This window comes from Gigantopelta aegis, chromosome 2, assembly GCF_016097555.1.
Source record: "Gigantopelta aegis isolate Gae_Host chromosome 2, Gae_host_genome, whole genome shotgun sequence".
NCBI classification, from domain to species: domain Eukaryota; kingdom Metazoa; phylum Mollusca; class Gastropoda; order Neomphalida; family Peltospiridae; genus Gigantopelta; species Gigantopelta aegis.
Window position 1 is genome coordinate 40,376,254 of NC_054700.1, and position 17,955 is coordinate 40,394,208.

At 37.9% G+C, this 17,955-nt stretch overlaps 2 protein-coding genes across 6 annotated transcripts in view; one reads left to right on the plus strand and one right to left on the minus strand.

The window, feature by feature from the left end:
* LOC121385463 (glycine-rich RNA-binding protein 3, mitochondrial-like) overlaps positions 1-15,779 on the minus strand; it is a 37,138-nt gene extending 21,359 nt beyond the window's left edge. For all 5 annotated transcript variants that reach the window (XM_041516191.1, XM_041516183.1, XM_041516176.1 and 2 more), the window contains exons 1-6: positions 15,660-15,779; positions 4,967-5,007; positions 2,166-2,329; positions 1,625-1,663; positions 994-1,188; positions 704-752 (exon numbers count right to left, since the gene is read on the minus strand). In XM_041516191.1, coding sequence (XP_041372125.1) covers positions 704-752; positions 994-1,188; positions 1,625-1,663; positions 2,166-2,329; positions 4,967-5,007; positions 15,660-15,676 — 505 coding nt within the window. In that variant the 5' untranslated portion in view covers positions 15,677-15,779. The remainder of the gene's footprint in view (positions 1-703; positions 753-993; positions 1,189-1,624; positions 1,664-2,165; positions 2,330-4,966; positions 5,008-15,659) is intronic.
* Positions 9,923-12,769, plus strand: LOC121385498. Its single transcript, XM_041516201.1, has 2 exons — positions 9,923-11,289; positions 11,784-12,769. The coding sequence occupies exons 1-2, from the start codon at positions 10,735-10,737 to the stop codon at positions 12,486-12,488; spliced, it is 1,260 nt and encodes a 419-aa protein (XP_041372135.1). The 5' UTR covers positions 9,923-10,734; the 3' UTR covers positions 12,489-12,769.
* Positions 15,780-17,955: the final 2,176 nt, after the last annotated feature.

Sequence of the window (17,955 nt, forward strand, 5' to 3'; positions counted from 1 at the left end):
GGAGCACTCACTCAGGGTTTGGAGTCGGTATCTCGATTAAAAATCCTATGCCTCAACTGGGATCCGAACCCAGTACCTACCAGCCTGTAGACCGATGGCCTGCCACGACGCCAGTTATAAGATCAAATACACACCACTAATACATTCTCAATATAAACAATGCTGCTACTACACACATTTTATTCTAATTTTAATGGTTATTATTTTTAACTTTAAAAGCAAAAAGAACCCATGCACATTGTTTTAAAAAGAAGGTATTTGTCAATCGATTACCTGTGTAACCCCCTGATTTATAGTAAAGATTTATGCACCATTTACAAACTGAAATGCTAATAAACCAAGTATTTTTTTCTATAAAAAGTCCTTACCTTAAAAAGTCCTAAAGCTCAAGTACCCGTTTCCTTCATACTAATTAGAACAGACAGGCTATCCATAGCCGATGAGGATAATGTAAGAAAGTTGTTTTCTTTCAGTTTCCACTTACTGCATACTCAGTGATTTGATATGAAGTCTTTTCCAAAACTCTTGTGGCCACATCTATAGTTTTTTAATTATTAAGGGCTCCAAGTATTGGTGTACACATCAAAGTTGCACCAAAAATCACACTTACCCGACTAGTATGGATTGTCTTAGTACTGTACATCAAGTGAACAGGCCCAGTTTAAGTCTAAATAAAAAAATAAACAAATCATATTTCAAGTACCTCGTGATCTGCCAGCTTCCTTATCCATCATGATTACCACTTCTGTCACCTGAAAAAGTAAAATACACCTACTGTATTCACAATTGTCAACTTTTTTGTGAGCATACAAACCAAACACTACAAAATATGAGGTTAACACAAGTGTACGCTTTACAACAAACCGTGATATAAATATTTCTCAGATAATCAAATCTCTTTTTTTTTTAAATACATACAACTGTTTCCAGTGGTTGCTCATAGAATCAGGAAGATGTGTTAGACATATAAGACATTTCCAACGTTTCACTTACGTTTCCATACTGACTGAATGTACTCTTGATGGAATCTTCCGATGCACTGGCTGGAATGCCGCCAATGAATATCTTGTTTGTGGGTGCATTGTACTCGGGACGTTGTTGGCGTGGTCCACCTCTACCTCGGCCACCACCTTCTCCACCTCCTCCTCCTCCTCCTCCACCACCACCACCACCACCACCACCTCCTCCCTGAAAAAAGCGAATAATATATTTTTGTATCATCTTTACCATCATAGAAATTGTAACAGAAGGAAACAATGGTGAAAGAAGTAGGTCATTTTATGAATTGAAAGCTTCTTTGACAGTATGATAACTACAGTTTACCAACAACAAATAAAAAATGCTAAATAAAATTTTTTTATAATTCTAGCAAAAATATTCTCTTAGCGATCCATAAAGGTTGCAAGTTAGGTAAAGGACAAACTTCTAACAATTGTGCAGTTGAATTTTCTTCAAATTCTTTCTTTAAAAAATAAATCTATCTAGCATTTAGCATAGTAGTACGAGAGAAAGCCAATTCCCAGAGATAAGACTAGGAACGTTTTACAATTAACTAGGATAGCAGTATACCACTTATTTTAAAATATCAAGTATGACTAGCTTGATAAATAATGATAATACATACCCTACTTCCGCTTTTGGTATTACAAGGTTTGGCATCAACCTAAAAATAATAAGAATTTTGCATTATTTTAACAAAAAACGTGATTCATAAAAATACCAACAAAAAGGCAGGCATGCCAACATTCAACCAAGCAGAACAAAACAAGACTAAGTTCCTACATTGGGAGAATAACAGGTTACAGGGCACATAATTCACGTAAACTGTTGCTGTGTTTGCCTGCCTGTGTCATACAATCTTAGAGTTCAGAAATAAAAAAGTGGAAAACTCCAGATTATAACCAAGTTCAATGCTAATTTGCGGTAATTGATTAGATTATGCAAATATAATTCATGCAAATGAACAATCAGTTACCTGCGTACAATCATATTAACAACTTTTCCAGGCTCACACTGAAAAGAATTTTGTTGAAACAATTTTCAGATATTTGAGACATTTCCTTGAAACTTATTAAAAAGTAGCCAATTTATTTAAACAATATTACCTACTACTAAATACTGTAGCCACTATGTATAAAAATCAGCAATTAGTTAACTCAGATTACCTGTCTGTTGTCAATCATGTGCTTTGCCTGAATGCAGATTTCTGCCACGGAGGGATCTCTGAACGAGATGAAGCCGAAGCCACGGGACTTGCCAGTTTCTGTGTTTCTCATAACAACAGCGTCAGAAACCTCGCCATATTTGCTGAAATACTCCCGCAACATATCTGTAAGAAATAATTAAAAAACATGATGGTAAAACAAAAAAGTCTGCAACATGCATTAAACCAGTCCTAAAAATAATATATTTAACAGGGTTGAGGTCAAAAAGTCTGCCTATAACCTAGTCAACAAGCTCTAAAATGCAGTGGTTTCAATAATTCATATTTTTCATCTTGAGCATATGGTCAGAAATATTGAAGTTAGATTGTCTTCAGGACTCAAAACTTAAGAATTTGTCAACCATATTCTAGAAACCCGGAGTCGTTTTCCAATTATTCCAAAGCATCACCAGCCAGGCGATTTGAAAATAAATTTGGACATTATATTATACCAACAATATATACTGAACAAAATAAGAAACTTCCGCTAACTTTGCTTGAACTTAACTTGATGAAAACAAACCGGGGGAATAATTGTTATATATGCGTTTAAAGTGTGTTCCATGATGCATCGTTTGGTGCAAAAATCATGGCCATAGGTTAAAGGGACACACCCTAGTTACGGCTAGTTGTTAACCATTACGGCGTTGTTTTTCGCTATTAAACCTATTTTTTCACAAATAAAATTGCCCTTCACTTACCGTTTATTATTTAGAATATACATTTCCATTCACCTGAAGTGTTTTTTGGTAATCCTGGTGTTTGTAATACCACAAAATGCATTTTTCGTATTTCTGAAAAACGGACGCACGTTTGAGAAAAAAACAGTTGAGCAGACTAGGTCTAATCTATTTTTAGATGGGATATTTCCATTTCAATGTCACCGACGTTGGTATACCACGTGACCGTTGTCATTTTGGTTCGGTTTGTTTTCTCGTGCACGGTTCGCGCAATCAACATCCGATTTGTTGTTCATTTGTGAGATTTTTCTTCACAGTTCGTGAACATTTTCAGTAACAATAAAGTTCAGACAAGTAAGTATCTCAATACAAAACGTTACAAACCCTTAAAACCAATAATTCTTACGATATCTGGAGAGGGGATACAACCAGGACAGAACAGTTGGAACATGTCCAGGTGAGGTAAAAAGAACGCACCCCAAGTCTGTGAAATTTGTCGTGACGTAGGCATTGTTGTGCTTCGAGCGACATCTACCGGTGACATCAGAATACAAACTTTCAAAATTATTTCAAGCAATTGGGACATGGGGATTCCCATGGTATTTATCGATATAAAACCTGCTTTTTCACTCCATTTAATAAAAACGTGATCTAAGTGTTACAGGTTTGTAGATTAACCAAATTATAATTTATTTTCGCTGGATGGAACTAGGGTGTGCGGCTTTAACAGAAACTGGGAGAAATTTTGACCAAGTGTGGTAGGGGTTAAACAAAAAACACCCACTTAATAACGGGTATGACCTCCTCTTGAATTGACCACTGCAGTGCATCGCAGGCCCATAGAATTGACTAAAGTGTTTGATTTCTGCCTGTGGAATATTGTTCCATTACTGAATGAGGCCTTGACGAAGTTCGTTGACGTTAGCGGGTGGGTTGGGACGACGCCTCAATCGTCTGTCCAGACGATCCCAGACATGCTTGATGGGGTTGAGATCAGGACTTTTAGCGGGCCAGTCATCAATGAAATCAATGTTATTTGTCCTAAGAAAATTTACAGTGTCTCTAGCTGTATGAGAGGTGGCATTATCATGCTGAAAAATTTAAATGTTGGCGTTATGGAACAGAGGAACGACGTGATGAGCGATAACCATGGGCAATGGCTGCCCAGACCATGACAACCCCCACCCCCGAAACGATCTCATTCAAGAACACAACAGTCAGCATAGCGTTCACATCTCCTACGGTAGACGCGCACCCTGCCATCATCACGTTGTAAAGAAAATCTGGATTCATCCGAAAAAAAGAACGGTATTCCAGCGTCGCCATATCTAACGAGTGTGTACACGTGCCCAATTAAGACGATGACGTTGCGTTAAAATGCATCCGACGTAAGGACGTCATGCATATAAACCGTTCTCCCGCAGACGATTATGAACAGTTTGCCCACTGATTCGGTTATTATGAAGACCAGGTGTTAGCAGCAGCAGCAGTTTGGAATCGATTGCGCAAATGTGTGCTCATGATATAGCAGTCTTGACCACGCGTTGTAACACGTGGACGTCCACGATGTGGCAAGTCGTTAGTGCTTCCTGCCGTTCGAAATCTTATGCGAAGATTTCGTATCGCTCGACTAGAACTCCCAACATGCCAGCATCAAGTATGCCAATCGCCCGTTCGCGTAAATTATTGGGTATGTAAAAAAAAAAAGCGTTTTCGTTCACTTGACAACAATGTCAGTAAGACAAGTAAAACAAATTGACCGAATACTACACAGGACATGTCGAACCATGCATGCATGTGAAAGTTGAATTTCACGTTGTCGATGATTAACAGTGCAAAAATAATCGATAAAATTCATGAATCTTGATAATACAGCTCAAGGCTAATACTACCTATATAATTTCATTACACAATGAATTCTTTAACACAACAAATACTATATGTACAAATTGGAAGTTTCTTTTTTTTGTTCAGTATATATATCAGAATCAAGCTAGACAATCACGTGAATCGGAGAATTTAATAATTTATATCAAGATGAGCTACTTATTATAATGGAAACGTGGTCCAAAAAGCTACCAACCTTGATCAGTGTTCCAGCTGAGTCCACCAACAAAAAGTTTTCTGAAAACAAAAGAAAAAGGATTATACTTAACAGTGTAGAACTTAGAATATATGTATATATGCTCAATGTATAACTTAGAATATATAGTCTCAAGCCTTGAAATAAAACATTTTAGTGTACCTGACACAATGTCCTGCACCAATCAATTTGTGCCTGACATGAAAGAAATTGTACCTGTCACAAAACATTGTAAATAAAAATGAAATAAATTTTTGTGTTTAATAATTGATATATTTAATTACTAAATAACCAATGCAGCAATTAAGGCAATAGTCACCAAATGATGACATTTATTATTGTGACATACTTACTAGTCTATGATGCATTAATATATGTCCTCTGGTAAAGCTGTATCCTCTAACCAGCCGCGAGCTACACGAGCGATTATTTTAGAAATCATGCGTACAGTTAGGATGCTACAGTTAGGATGCGGCAATGGAAGTCAATGATTTCTAAAATAATCGCTCGCGGCCGGTTAGGATAGGGATTAAGAAAACCCATGAAACTGTTGTCACTATCACTTTGTGTTGAACTTTCAGATTCATGATGATCCGACTCAGACTCATCCATTTATCCATTTTTTTCAATGTTATCAGTGTCTTGTTTGTGGTAATATTCTGTATTTTTGGTTGCCGAGTGATCTTTAGCATTTGACACACGCAGATTTGTGGACTCTTTGATCCATACGTCCGAAAAATCGTGATTATACTGCATTTCTTTTTTAAATGTTTTTCAGAATGAGCACGTCATAAGTGTAACCTCGCCGTTGGTGTTTTCTTCAAACTGTAGCCACAAAGAGGCATTTGTTTTAACTAAATACTCCTTTTACCATTTTAGTTCAGTGCTAGATTTTAAGATACTACTCTGCGGGATATTCGTTAGGGAATTTTTGGGGGACAATTTAATCGGCGGCTGCCCGTCGCGGATACTGGGAACAGTGACAGTTGATTTGTCATTATTGGTACCTATATGTTCTTTTACAGCAAAGACTGAAGTTATTTTGTTCAACATCCTTTAATTGTTAACCACGAGGCAATTTGAATTGCAAACTTTAAACGAAAACGCCACAGGAAGTATACGCTAAGTACGAAAGGTCAATTACTAATATGCATGACATTACTTTTCACAATGTAAGTTCCCGCAAAATCGAGACTATAAAAAATCCTACTAAACAGGTACGCGGACTGTAGATGAACTTCGTGTTGGACTGTCAAGTGCCCCGGCGAACAGGTTCGAATCCCACTGGTACACATTTGTATTTTTTCATTCGTAATCAAATTTTTTTTTAATCGGTGCATTAAGTGTATTCGACTCCAAAACAGCCGGCTTTTACTACAAAGTGAGCTTCGGACATGGTGACTGGCGCAATCGACATTGTTACCGTCAAGTTACAAATTTGTACCGGACAATGACCGTGACCGACCGCTTATTTCAAGGCTTGTACTCTGTCAAAAAAGAAACGCATTGGTGATAAAGAAAGAAGTGTTTGATTTTTACAAAACATTGGGGTTTTTTGTACAATGTTGCTGAATGACCATGTTTGTTAATGTTCCTGCAATGGGACAGCATGCCCAAATGCACCCTAAAACAGATTTAATGCACGCTGTGCGACAATTGCAGGAAATAAGCATTAAATGGTCATATTTTGGCAAATGCACTTGAAATTCTGGGATAAGATTGGGGTAGTGATGGGTATTTAAAGCTGCAATGCTTGCAATGCCTCATTTCCATTTTGACGTAGACGAGTTACAAAATGCCAAGCCTAAGCCTGCCGATTGTAAACATTGTAATAGGCTACCTCCAGTTAGGTGAATTGCAGTCAGCAGTCGCACACCACATGAACGTCTATCAGAGCACCATTTCACGTCTCTGGGACTGGTACCAGCAGTTTCAATCAGCTGAAGACCGGCCCAGAAGTGGAATACCTTGCATAACAACTGAAGCGACGTGATGGACGACAACGTGTTTACAGATGCCACAATGAATGTTTTGCCAACAACTGTGTCGCCCAAATTGACAGATTTGGTGGAGGGAGTGTCATGATGCGGGGAGCCATCTCATACACCGGCAGAAGTGAACTTGTATTCGTATACAGCAACCTGACAGCTGTACGTTAACGGGACGAAATCCTTCGCTGTCACATGCTTCCCATTTTGGATCGACTGAGGGAACTCTTTCAGCAGGACAATGCCAGGCATACGGCACATGTAACAATGGATTTCCTACAGAATGAGAACATTAATGTGCTGCCATGGCCATCAAGATCACCAGATCTCAACCCCATTGAACATCTATGGACAGACGTGTACACCAGCGTGACCAGGAGCCTTAGACGCTTTTGTAACTGTCGCATGCACTGCAGGAAGAATGGATTAGGATTCCGAGATCCATTCAGTCTATGCCAAGAAAATGCCTCCACTGCCGTCAGTCCACAGCAAGAACATTGTCAGATACTCATGTCAAATTTGGCTGTGATACAATCATAAATAACGAAATTATGCCACTTTGTATTAAAGAGATAATTCCATGAATATTTCGCCTGTTTCTTTTTTGACAGTATATATGGGTCGTTCTTTAAAACTGTGTACCATAAAGGGTCGTCCACTTTAAACCATGCTTGTCAAATATTTCTTAAATATTATTGTATATGTTTTAATTGTTAATTGCTGCATATTGATGTGAAAGATATTAAAGATAAAAAAAAAATTGAAATAGTATGTTTGTGTGTGTTATATTTGACTGAATGTCGCAAATTCACATCGAAAATGGCGCGAAAATCTGGGACATCGCGCATAACCTCTGAAAGAATCGGGAATTACAATTAAACAGCACCCATAAAAACATTTTGTGATATTTTAATCTATCAGTTGTAACATGTTTATGATGCTAATAAAGTACTTGTATCGAAAAAATGGCGCATGTAAAAAATATTAATAACATTTTAATGTCATCACCAACGTCACGCACCGTTTCTGATTTACACACCACGTGCTCACATTAACAACAAAGACAGCGACAACCAGATGGAACTATTTTTAGTTGTGTGTAGGCAACACACCATGTACGGATTGTGTAGCAGAGTACTTAAATATCAATACTGCATCCAAATGGTGTATTTTAGTCATTAAATATTTTTTGTAGCTTTCGTTTCTTGTATATGAAGTGACGTTGAAATTTTTAAAATCCGATTTTCCTTAATAATTAAAAACAAGTAGGGCCTATTTTGTCACAGATTAAGTCGCCCTTATCGGCGGAGAGATAATCATGTGTACTTTTCTCGGCCACGTGTTTGTTTTTGGCGCGCAAAAGAAAATTTGTTCATGGTTTCCAACGAGTGGCGTTTGTGACGTTGGTGATTTCCAGGCGAAACTGCACATCTCTGCTGTACAAAAGGTAAGATTTGATTGGAAAAAGTATTTCCAGAACGTATTTCTATAATTCTTTGATTATATTTATGTGTAATTAACCTATTTTATTGTTTGTTTTCATTAATCCTCTGGCTAAGGTATGTTGGTCTATCGATCATGTTGAGAATTACTATCCAAATCACAATTTAAATGTACACTGAAATTCGATTACAGCTACAATCATTCAGCTTTCTATTTAGTAGAAATATACCTTGTATCCGGATTTATGATTTATGTGTGTGTGATCACCAAAATGTTAGATGTAGTCAGTATTTATTCTAAAAAGCAAATTATTGCTTGATCATATCGTTCGTCACTCGGAAGTCGATATGTCGACTTCCTTGTGACGTAGGCGATCCGGATTTGTTTGTTTACGCTGAAATTTAATGATATTATCACTTATACAACTTTAAGTATAGTATAAGCAAATCTGTTGCTGTCGGGCTGTATATATATATATTTTAAAAATAGTTAAAGATAATAATGTTTCATTTTTGAGAGAAAACTTGGTCCGGCCATAGCTTTCGTCACACGGAAGTTGAAAATTATGTCCTCTTTGTGACGTATTAATATCGATTTGAATTTTTTCATACCGAGCATTTTTAGGCAATAGCTACTACAGCTGATGCATTAAAAAACATTTTATGGTGTTACTTTTATGCTTATGTACTTTTCACGCAAGAATTAGATATAACTGTATTTATTCCAGGAGGTAAACATGACTGTCATATTCTTCGTCACATGGAAGTAAAAAATGTCGGCATCCATGTTACGTAGTACATTCGATTGTGTACATACGGGTGTTATCACACTTGTCTCTTTACAATTATGTGTGTATTCTTGTATTAATCTTCAGCTGCACAAACTGCTTTTAAATTGAATGCTTTGATGTAAATGTATTTAATGAAAATGAAATTGTACCGTAAAATATGACTGTGTATATATCGTACGTCACTTGGAAGAGAATATGATGTGATTGCTTCTCTGTAGTGATGTTTATATCCCTTTATGACAAAATTGATTCAAAATAAATTTTCTGGTATATAAATTTATACAACATTAATAAACAGATGTGTGTTCACTCCCCCCCCCCCCCCCCCCCAAATAACTATTTTGGCAAAGTATTACAATGAGGGAGGTGAGGGCTTATAACTTGATAATGAATATTTATTTCCATTTGACATGATTTGTTTAATACAACAGTAGCAATGTTCCCGTCTTTGCCAGGAAAAGCAAGTTATCACTCCCCTGGAAAGTATTAGGAGAGTGGCAAACTAACCAAATTTATTCATAATTAAAAATCTGACACTATTTGTTCATTCACTGCTGAAACAAATAATTAGAAATTATATTCACAATGCATGAACTGAATTAATGAAGTGACTGTTTTTCTTCAGTTTCATATTTGTAGCATTTCAAATATTTTTTGCAGTAACAACCCATCACCATGTCGAATCGACAAAGCAGCAGGCTTGCTGCTAAGCAACAACCAGCCGATGAACAAGAGAAACCACCTCTTCTGCAACCACAAAAAAACGGGCGCTGAAGCTACCAGAGATTGGAAAAAGAAAATGAAAATTAACAATCCTGAAAAATATGATGCCTATCTGGAAAATTGCAGACAATCTAGTAAAGCCTACCGTCAGAATACTTCTGAAGAAAGACGCATTCTACAAAGAGAACAAACAAAATTGAGAATGCGGGCAATGCGTGAAAGAAAGAAATTAGCAGAGGAACAGCAACAAAAGCCCAGGCAGACCAGGGCAGCTCAGGATGAACAGCGGGAAAAATGGAGAAAGCAAAAACAAGAGTGGTGGGGAAAGAAAACGGAAAGGGAAAAGAAACAGAAAAAACGGAGGATAAATGAAGTCCGCCGTGAGAGATATAAGGAGAAGAAAGAAGCAACTCTAATTAGCAAGACTCCTCTTAAGGTAGCTCTTTTTAAACCGACAGAATGTGAGGCATATACCACATTAGAGGATAACAGGACGCCTGCTGCGAAGAGAAAAGCGTTGTCAAGGGCAGAGAGTTTATTTCCTTCCAGCCCAAAAAAATTTGTGAGAAAGCTCAACGATGTGATATTATCAGCAACACCAAGGAAACGGGCACTTTTTAGCTTTAGCTCAAAGCTGAAAACCGCTGAGAAGTTTAAAAATCAACTTGGCAATCAACTGCTGAAAGACTTGCAAACTTTATCAAGAAAGCGCACAAAAGCCAATCAGGTTAGGCGCAATGTTTTGATATCGGTGTGCCATAAATACCGTTCCATTCGTACAAGCAGCAGACTTCTTGGCGTGCACCGGAAGACTGGCCAAAATAATGAATATAGGCAGCCTGTCACCAAGAAGGAAAAAGCAGAAGAAACTGGAGAGAGAAACAGCTGCTTTCTTTGAAGAAGTTTCCTGTCCTCTGCCAGAAAAAAAGCTGGTTTCTAAGAAAACTGGCAAGTGTGCATCTGTTCTGTCTATGCCACTAACAGACTTGCATACCAAGTTCGTGGAAGAGAGTGGCAAAAACATAAGTTTTTCTCATTTTGCCAAGTGTCGGCCCTCCAATGTGCGACCCATGCGACAGGCTACATTGAGACAATGCTTGTGCGAATATTGCACAAATGTGGAACTCAAGCTTCACACCATCAACAAACTTGCCATTAGAGTGGACAACAATTGTCGTGTTCGGCATGTGTACCATGCAGTGGATATAATCACATGTGACAGAGAAAACGGGGCATGGCAAAAAGTGTGTGCATACAGGGAGTGCAGCACCTGCAGCATTGACAAGTTAGATGACCACCTGCAGCCACTTCTCCGTCACCAGGGTCAGCTGCCATGGACTAAGTGGGAGTGTCAAGCTAATATTGTCAACGGAAAAAGGGTAATTTTTCCTTAATTCTTTGAATTGATGACAGTAACTAAGCAATGATACTATTAGTATTAGATGTTTATTTTAAGTGCAAAATTATTTTAGATGATTTATTGGGGATGAATGTGGCTTTGTGATAAAGTGCTTGTTTGCGGTGTAACCTTCAGTGATCAATCTGGTTTCCAATTCCAACTGGTACATGTATATTGTTTTATGATGTAGTCTTAAGGTTAAGTGCATATAAAAATTCCCTTGCTCCGTATCAGAATTAGACCAGGGGTGTAGAAAGTACTTGCCCGCTCGCCAAATGCGAGTAAAAATTCTGACGAAAGAGTTTGCACCCCTGTAGACTAATGGTGGAGTGGTCATATGTCGCATAACCTGTTGTGTTAAGGTATTGTTACATTTATTATTGGTTAATATAATTCATTGTGTATTTCTTAACATTTTTGACATTTTCATTGTTCTCTGAGTAAACTATTGATAGACATGTTCTGGTATTTCAGGTAACGCGGAAGATGTTGATGAAAAAGCAGGGGACAATGGAGGAACTAATGGTAGAACTGAGGGCAGAGGTCACCTTCCTTGCTGGCCACCTCTTCAGAGCTGATTGGCAGCATCGTCAGTTTGAATCGATGAGAAAAACAACACCCTTTCCGCGAACCACGGTTAGCATGGTTCTCGACTTTGCAGAGAACTTTACTTGCTCAAACCAGGATGAAGTCCAAGCAGCACACTGGTATCATGAGCAAGTAACAGTTCATCCCATAGTCACGTACTATGTCTGCCCGTTCTGCGAGGAGACCATCTCCGAGTCCCTGGTGTTCATAAGCGACGATAGACACCACGACTTCAATGCAGTCTTCCACTTCACCAAAGTCGCCATTGACCATCTAAGGAATACCCGGGGATTGGAGCTGGACCACATCATCCAATGGACGGATGGCTGTGCGAGCCAATATAAATCGAAGGGCCCTTTTTCGGACATCTCTTGTGCTCTCGCAGACTTTGGTTGTACGTTCGAACAAAATTATTTTGGATCGCGCCATGGCAAAGGGCCTTCTGATGGAGAAAGTGCCGTGGTGAAACACCACGCAGCCACCGCCGTCAAAGCTGGTTCACACTTGATCACCAATGCGAATGATCTTTTTAATTACTGTTTTGCAAGTTCGCTGAACAAACAGCCAGAAGGTGGATGTAAGCATTTTTAAAGATCTTTCTTCTGGGTGCCAAGCAGCGATATTAGGAGAGACAGGAACCGGCCAGTAAAGACATTGAAGGGGACCCGTTCCCTCCACTGTGTTAAGTGTGTGGAGCACAAAGTAGTAATCACGCGTCATCTTTCGTGCTTCTGTGTCCCTTGTCAGTCTGATTTGGGTTTATGCCTGAACACACATACAACTGGACCGCTGGAGACTCATACTCTTCAGACTGCTGCTGTTCCAAGCCAAGCTGCAACTACAAACAGAACTCCCAGTGAAACTGAAGTAGTTGAACAGTCACCACTCCACGAGAACCTGAACCAGTTGAACCTGAACCAGCTCCTCACCAAACGGAAAAAAATAATCCTACTCCGAAGGTGGGAGATTTTGTGAAAGTGGCCCTCAAAGGTCGCCAAAGGGTTGTAACTTTCTACGCCAAAGTGTTGGACATTGAGGGTGCCACTGGTGACATCAAATTACATTATTTAAAATTGAAACCAGAAACCAACCAGTACATTTGTGCAGACAGTGCTTGGCTAGCAGCAGACCAGGTGCAGGAAATTGTTCAGCCTCCTTTACTCGTACCAGGTCGTGGCATTGCCTTTGTTTTTAAAGAATGATTATATTGTAGTTTAATGTGATGGATGATTATATTGTAGTTTAATGTGATGGATGTTTCACTTATGCTTCTTACTGTTACTGATACTAATTTTGATTTAAATGTTTTGTTTATGCAAATACGGTTTTTCTTTTCTAGTTTTAGTAACTAACGTTCTTATGAACTGATATTACAAAAACTTTGAACAAGAGTGGGTGTTTTTTCTTCCTTCCCCAAGAGCATGTGATTGTGGCTTCACTTTTGCCTATTACTTGTGCCTGTTATTGATACTTATTTTGATTTGACAGTTTTGTTTAAAAATTTCTACTTTTAGTAACTGATATTACAAAAGCTTTGGACAAGAATGTGTATTTTTTCCTTCCTAGATGTATGAATTTTTCACTAATACCTATGAGATTTTAGTTTTTTAGTTTTTATCTTCAACTTTTTTTTTTAGCAAAACTGATTTTGATTGGACAGTTTTGTTTATGCAATTATGTTGGGTTTTTTCATTATTAAAGCATAAATAAAAAGAACTTGGTACTTACATTGCTGTGTTTCTGTTTATTTGAGTAATACTATTGTGTGAGATGTTTCTAGAGCATGTTTAATGTTTCGTACTAATTTTGGTTTCCATGTGACATTGGTGATCATAATACATCATTCTGAATTAATTTAAACAAATAATTATAGATTCTTTTCATACTGATCACACATGTTTCCCAGCACAGAAATATTAATATTATGAACAAAGCAGAACTAAATACATGCTCATTATGTTCCTAACAAAACTGAAAGAAAGAAAAAAAAACTTGCAAAATTTGCCGATACGTAATTTGTCAAATACAGCTTCTTAATTACTTCATTAACATTTGGTCATCATAACAACTGGATTAAGCTATCACTGCTTAAAACTTTTACATGTGTTAAGAGAGAGAAAGTTAAATTGGTTGAATTAAAACACCTAATTTTTACCAAATTTGGTTTCCATGTTACACGGGTGATATTGAGAATTACAATACATTTACCTCCCTGTTATATGGTAATTTGAATTTGGAGTATCTTTTGTTTTAAATTATCACAAATGGTACATCTTGACCTTCACAAATATACCCGTTGTTGCTTTTTGAACCTTTTAACATTTGAGACCTATGTCACACTTTTGGTATACAGTTTTGGAGAATGACCCATATACATACACACACAAAATGTTTGTATTTAATTATAAAATACAATCCCATATTTTTTTATCATTCTAGGCTTGGTACCCTCCACTGGAGTAGGCAGGATTTTATACTGGGATTGGGGGGGGGGGGGGGGAGAGAGAGAGAGAGAGAACCACACTGTATATGATTTTATAAAATTTAATATTTAAAAAAAAAGTTTGATGGGGGTAGGTTCCTGTGGACCCCCTCCCCACACAACTGCAAGGATGGTGCGTGGTTAACACTTTTTAAAGAGGCACTTTTGTGGGTTATATTTGTTGTATTTCCTCAATTGAATTTAAAAGAAGTCGGTCCACTATATTTTACACTGCTGCCCCTGCTCTGGTACCCTCCCCCCTCACCCTTTTGAGCTCTAGTTTAGCTCGTGTGCATACAGGCTTGGAACAGATGTTTAAAAAAAAACAGGGTGTCATATTTAGCGACCACATTAAATAATTGTCTCAATCCCAAGGGATGAAGTGGTCACTGCAGATCCTATCCCATCGTGATGGTCCTTTCCATTACTCATGGGTTCTGTTTAAGAACCACTTCCATGCAAACCCTGCGATTGTCGGTTTGTTTAAAGTTCGGAAAACCTGCTACTTTTACATTTGAAAACTATCTCCTGAAGAATATTCAATTCAATTCAATATAATAAAAATTTTGTGTTTTAAAAATACAGGTGTTCCACCTTCCCAGTAAAATGTTTGAAAGGCTTCGAATCACACTTTCATGTTATGTCGGTCAGCGCGTTACAGAGTTACGTGACTTGGCTCTTCGAGTCGTTTTGACAAACGATGGGGAAAATGCGACTTTTTATTGCAAATATATTAAAAACGGGTAAAAAGAAAATTAATTATTTTATTGATACTTCATATATATTGTAAAAGGTATATGTAGATGCCAAACAAAAGTGAATTACATTTTTGATAAATGTTGACTATTCTAACAAATATTTCTTTAAAATTATTATCATTAAACTCTTATGGGGGAAAATAAGGAAATTTTGCCTAATAAAGAGTCATGGTTAGGGTTAGTGACAGTGCCAAAGGAAAGTTCTTCCGCGGAAGGTCGCGGGTTTCAACTTTTATCAAAACAAAATATAAAAAATTTAAAAGGCCGCAAAACATTGTCGATCATAGCTGCAGTTAATAGTTTGTATAAATAGTTTTAATTTGTTCAGGATTAAGCAGCACAACTTACCAAGTATAACCCATTTTGTGTCAAATGGGTGCATAAGCGTCAATTAAAACAAGCAATACAATTTTCAAATTCTTTTGTGTCGTTAGTAAAATAGATTTTTTAATAATTTAAAATATGTTAAGCTCATCGGTTTTTATATTTTATGAAACCTCGTATCTTTTACAAATTGTTTACCCTTCTTCTCTTTGCATCTTGCTCGTTTTGTCTGTACAGTTGACTATTTTCTTTGAAACTTTCTAAAACACGAGGCGTCTAAAATGGCGGCGTTGAAAAAGAAAGCGACCTCTTCTGGGCGAGTACAGAATTTAGCGCTTTCTGGACGGTTCGTCCCCTGTACATTTCGGCAGCCGTACATTTATCGCCACGTACATTTCGTCCACGTACCTTTCGTCCACTTGTATTCCGTCAAGTCGATGATTGTATTTTACACACATATATAAATAGTTGTTTGTTTCAAACATATGATCTTGAAAGCGATACGTTTTACGTAAGATTACTTATAAACACAATAAACATATCGAATTAGCCAAACAATATCATTAAAATTTATTTATTTATTTGGCACGAGTTTGACGTATAAATACATGTTCACCATAAAGACATACAGTACGTACCGTAAGGTATACAAAATTTGTACGTCGTGAAAATACATTTAAAAAGCGTCGCATTTACTAATATTTGTCATGATGAATAGTAGAACACAGGAAAATGCATTTCAGGGCATCTATTTTATATATATATATATATATTTTTTTAATGTCCGAGACAGCATAGCCCCCGCAGGCGCGTGTAGGCCTACAGAACATTGTGCGTGGTGGGGAGCGAGTTTAGACGAACAAAATGGCGATCGAAGTGTCTAAGACTTAGGGTGTATATCGCTAAATACTCCTTTTCAAAATATATTTAAAAAAAAGCACACAACAAAAGTCGCTTGGAACCCCTTGAGCACCCCCTCCCCCCCCCCTCCCCCGAACACGCGCCTTACCGGAACCCCCGCCCCAAAACCTCTATCACTTCATCTCTACCAGACACAGACACGGAATAGTAGGCCTATTTGTTGGGTCGGGGGAAAGTGGGGGAGGGGGGGGGGGGAGCAAGCATGGCATTGATGTTTATAATATAGTATTAAACGTGTATACAGACTTAATCGCCATGCTTTATTGCGATATTTGATCAGGATATAATACCGGTATATAGAATTTCTGGCCGTTCGCCCCTCAACCTACCTGCCAACATATATACACAACAGACACCACCCCGAATGTTGAATCGCAGTAGGATATTGTCCGCAAGAACGAATTGTTTGTGGCCGACATAATAATAGCATACATATTTTATAATTAATAACTATTTTGTAAATGCTACGATAAAAATTTAATAGGCATACCATCCTCATCCAATATAACAGCACATGCACGCACAAATTCCAATACAGCACATTCTTATTTAGGGCTATTTAGTATGTGAACGAAATTTACGTAAATATATTCAGCCCGTGGAGCAAATATATGGTAACTTAATGGGGGAAGGGGGTGGGTGGGATATTTAGAGAACAATTCGTTCAAACGTGATTTTAGTTGTGTATGTATTGTCTTGAGGTCATTGATGGACGAATTTGTGTTGGACGAATTGCCCGTGGTCAGAATGTACAGGGGACGAATCATCCGCGCCGCCTGGTGATAACGATCACAAGGGAAGTCACCGAATCACAAGATATATTAGCTTGGTACATGACGATGGGTTTAGCGTGATTATTTTTTATAATGTATTCACTCGATTTCATTAATACTTCAGGGCCGTAGCTGGGGGGGGGGGGGGGGGGGGGGGGGGCAGAACAAAATCCGAATTAAAAAAAAAAAAAAAAATTAAAGAAAATTTTCTTCTTTACCGTTTAAGGAGTTTTAGACTATTAACTACTCAGTTGCCCCACCCACCCCCCCCCCACCCCCACCCCCGAACAAAAATTCCTAGCTACGGCCCTGTACTTGTACTTAAAATGCATACCAGTACATTTTAAAACACTTTATATTATATATGCCTATATTAGTCCAATCAATATAAGTTGTTCAGGACTACGGGCCAGGGGCCTAATTCACAAAGGTTTCTTAGGCTCCATTAGACAACAAAGCATCCTCTTTGCATTGTACTGCGAGATCGCAAAGTTGTGAGACTTTAGTGAATTAGGCCCCTGATCTATCTATCTGTCTATCTGTCTAGGTAGGTAGGTAGGTAGGTAGGTAGGTAGGTAGGTAGGTAGGTAGGTAGGTAGGTAGGTAGATACATGGATAGATATATACACACATATAAAAACAGTCTACATGAACACAAAAAGAAGTTTGTTTTGTTTAACGACACCACTAGAGCATATTGGCTACTGGATGTCAAACATTTGGTAATTCTGACACGTAATCATCATCAGAAACCTGCTACATTTTTCATAATGCAGAAAAGGATCTTTTATATGCATTTT

Excerpts from the sequence above, each read along its gene's own strand:
- LOC121385498 (XM_041516201.1), top strand. The coding sequence starts at position 10,735 with ATGAATATAGGCAGCCTGTCACCAAGAAGGAAAAAGCAGAAGAAACTG. Across the intron at positions 11,290-11,783 it reads ATATTGTCAACGGAAAAAGG|GTAACGCGGAAGATGTTGAT; the intron begins GTAATTTTTCCT and ends CTGGTATTTCAG.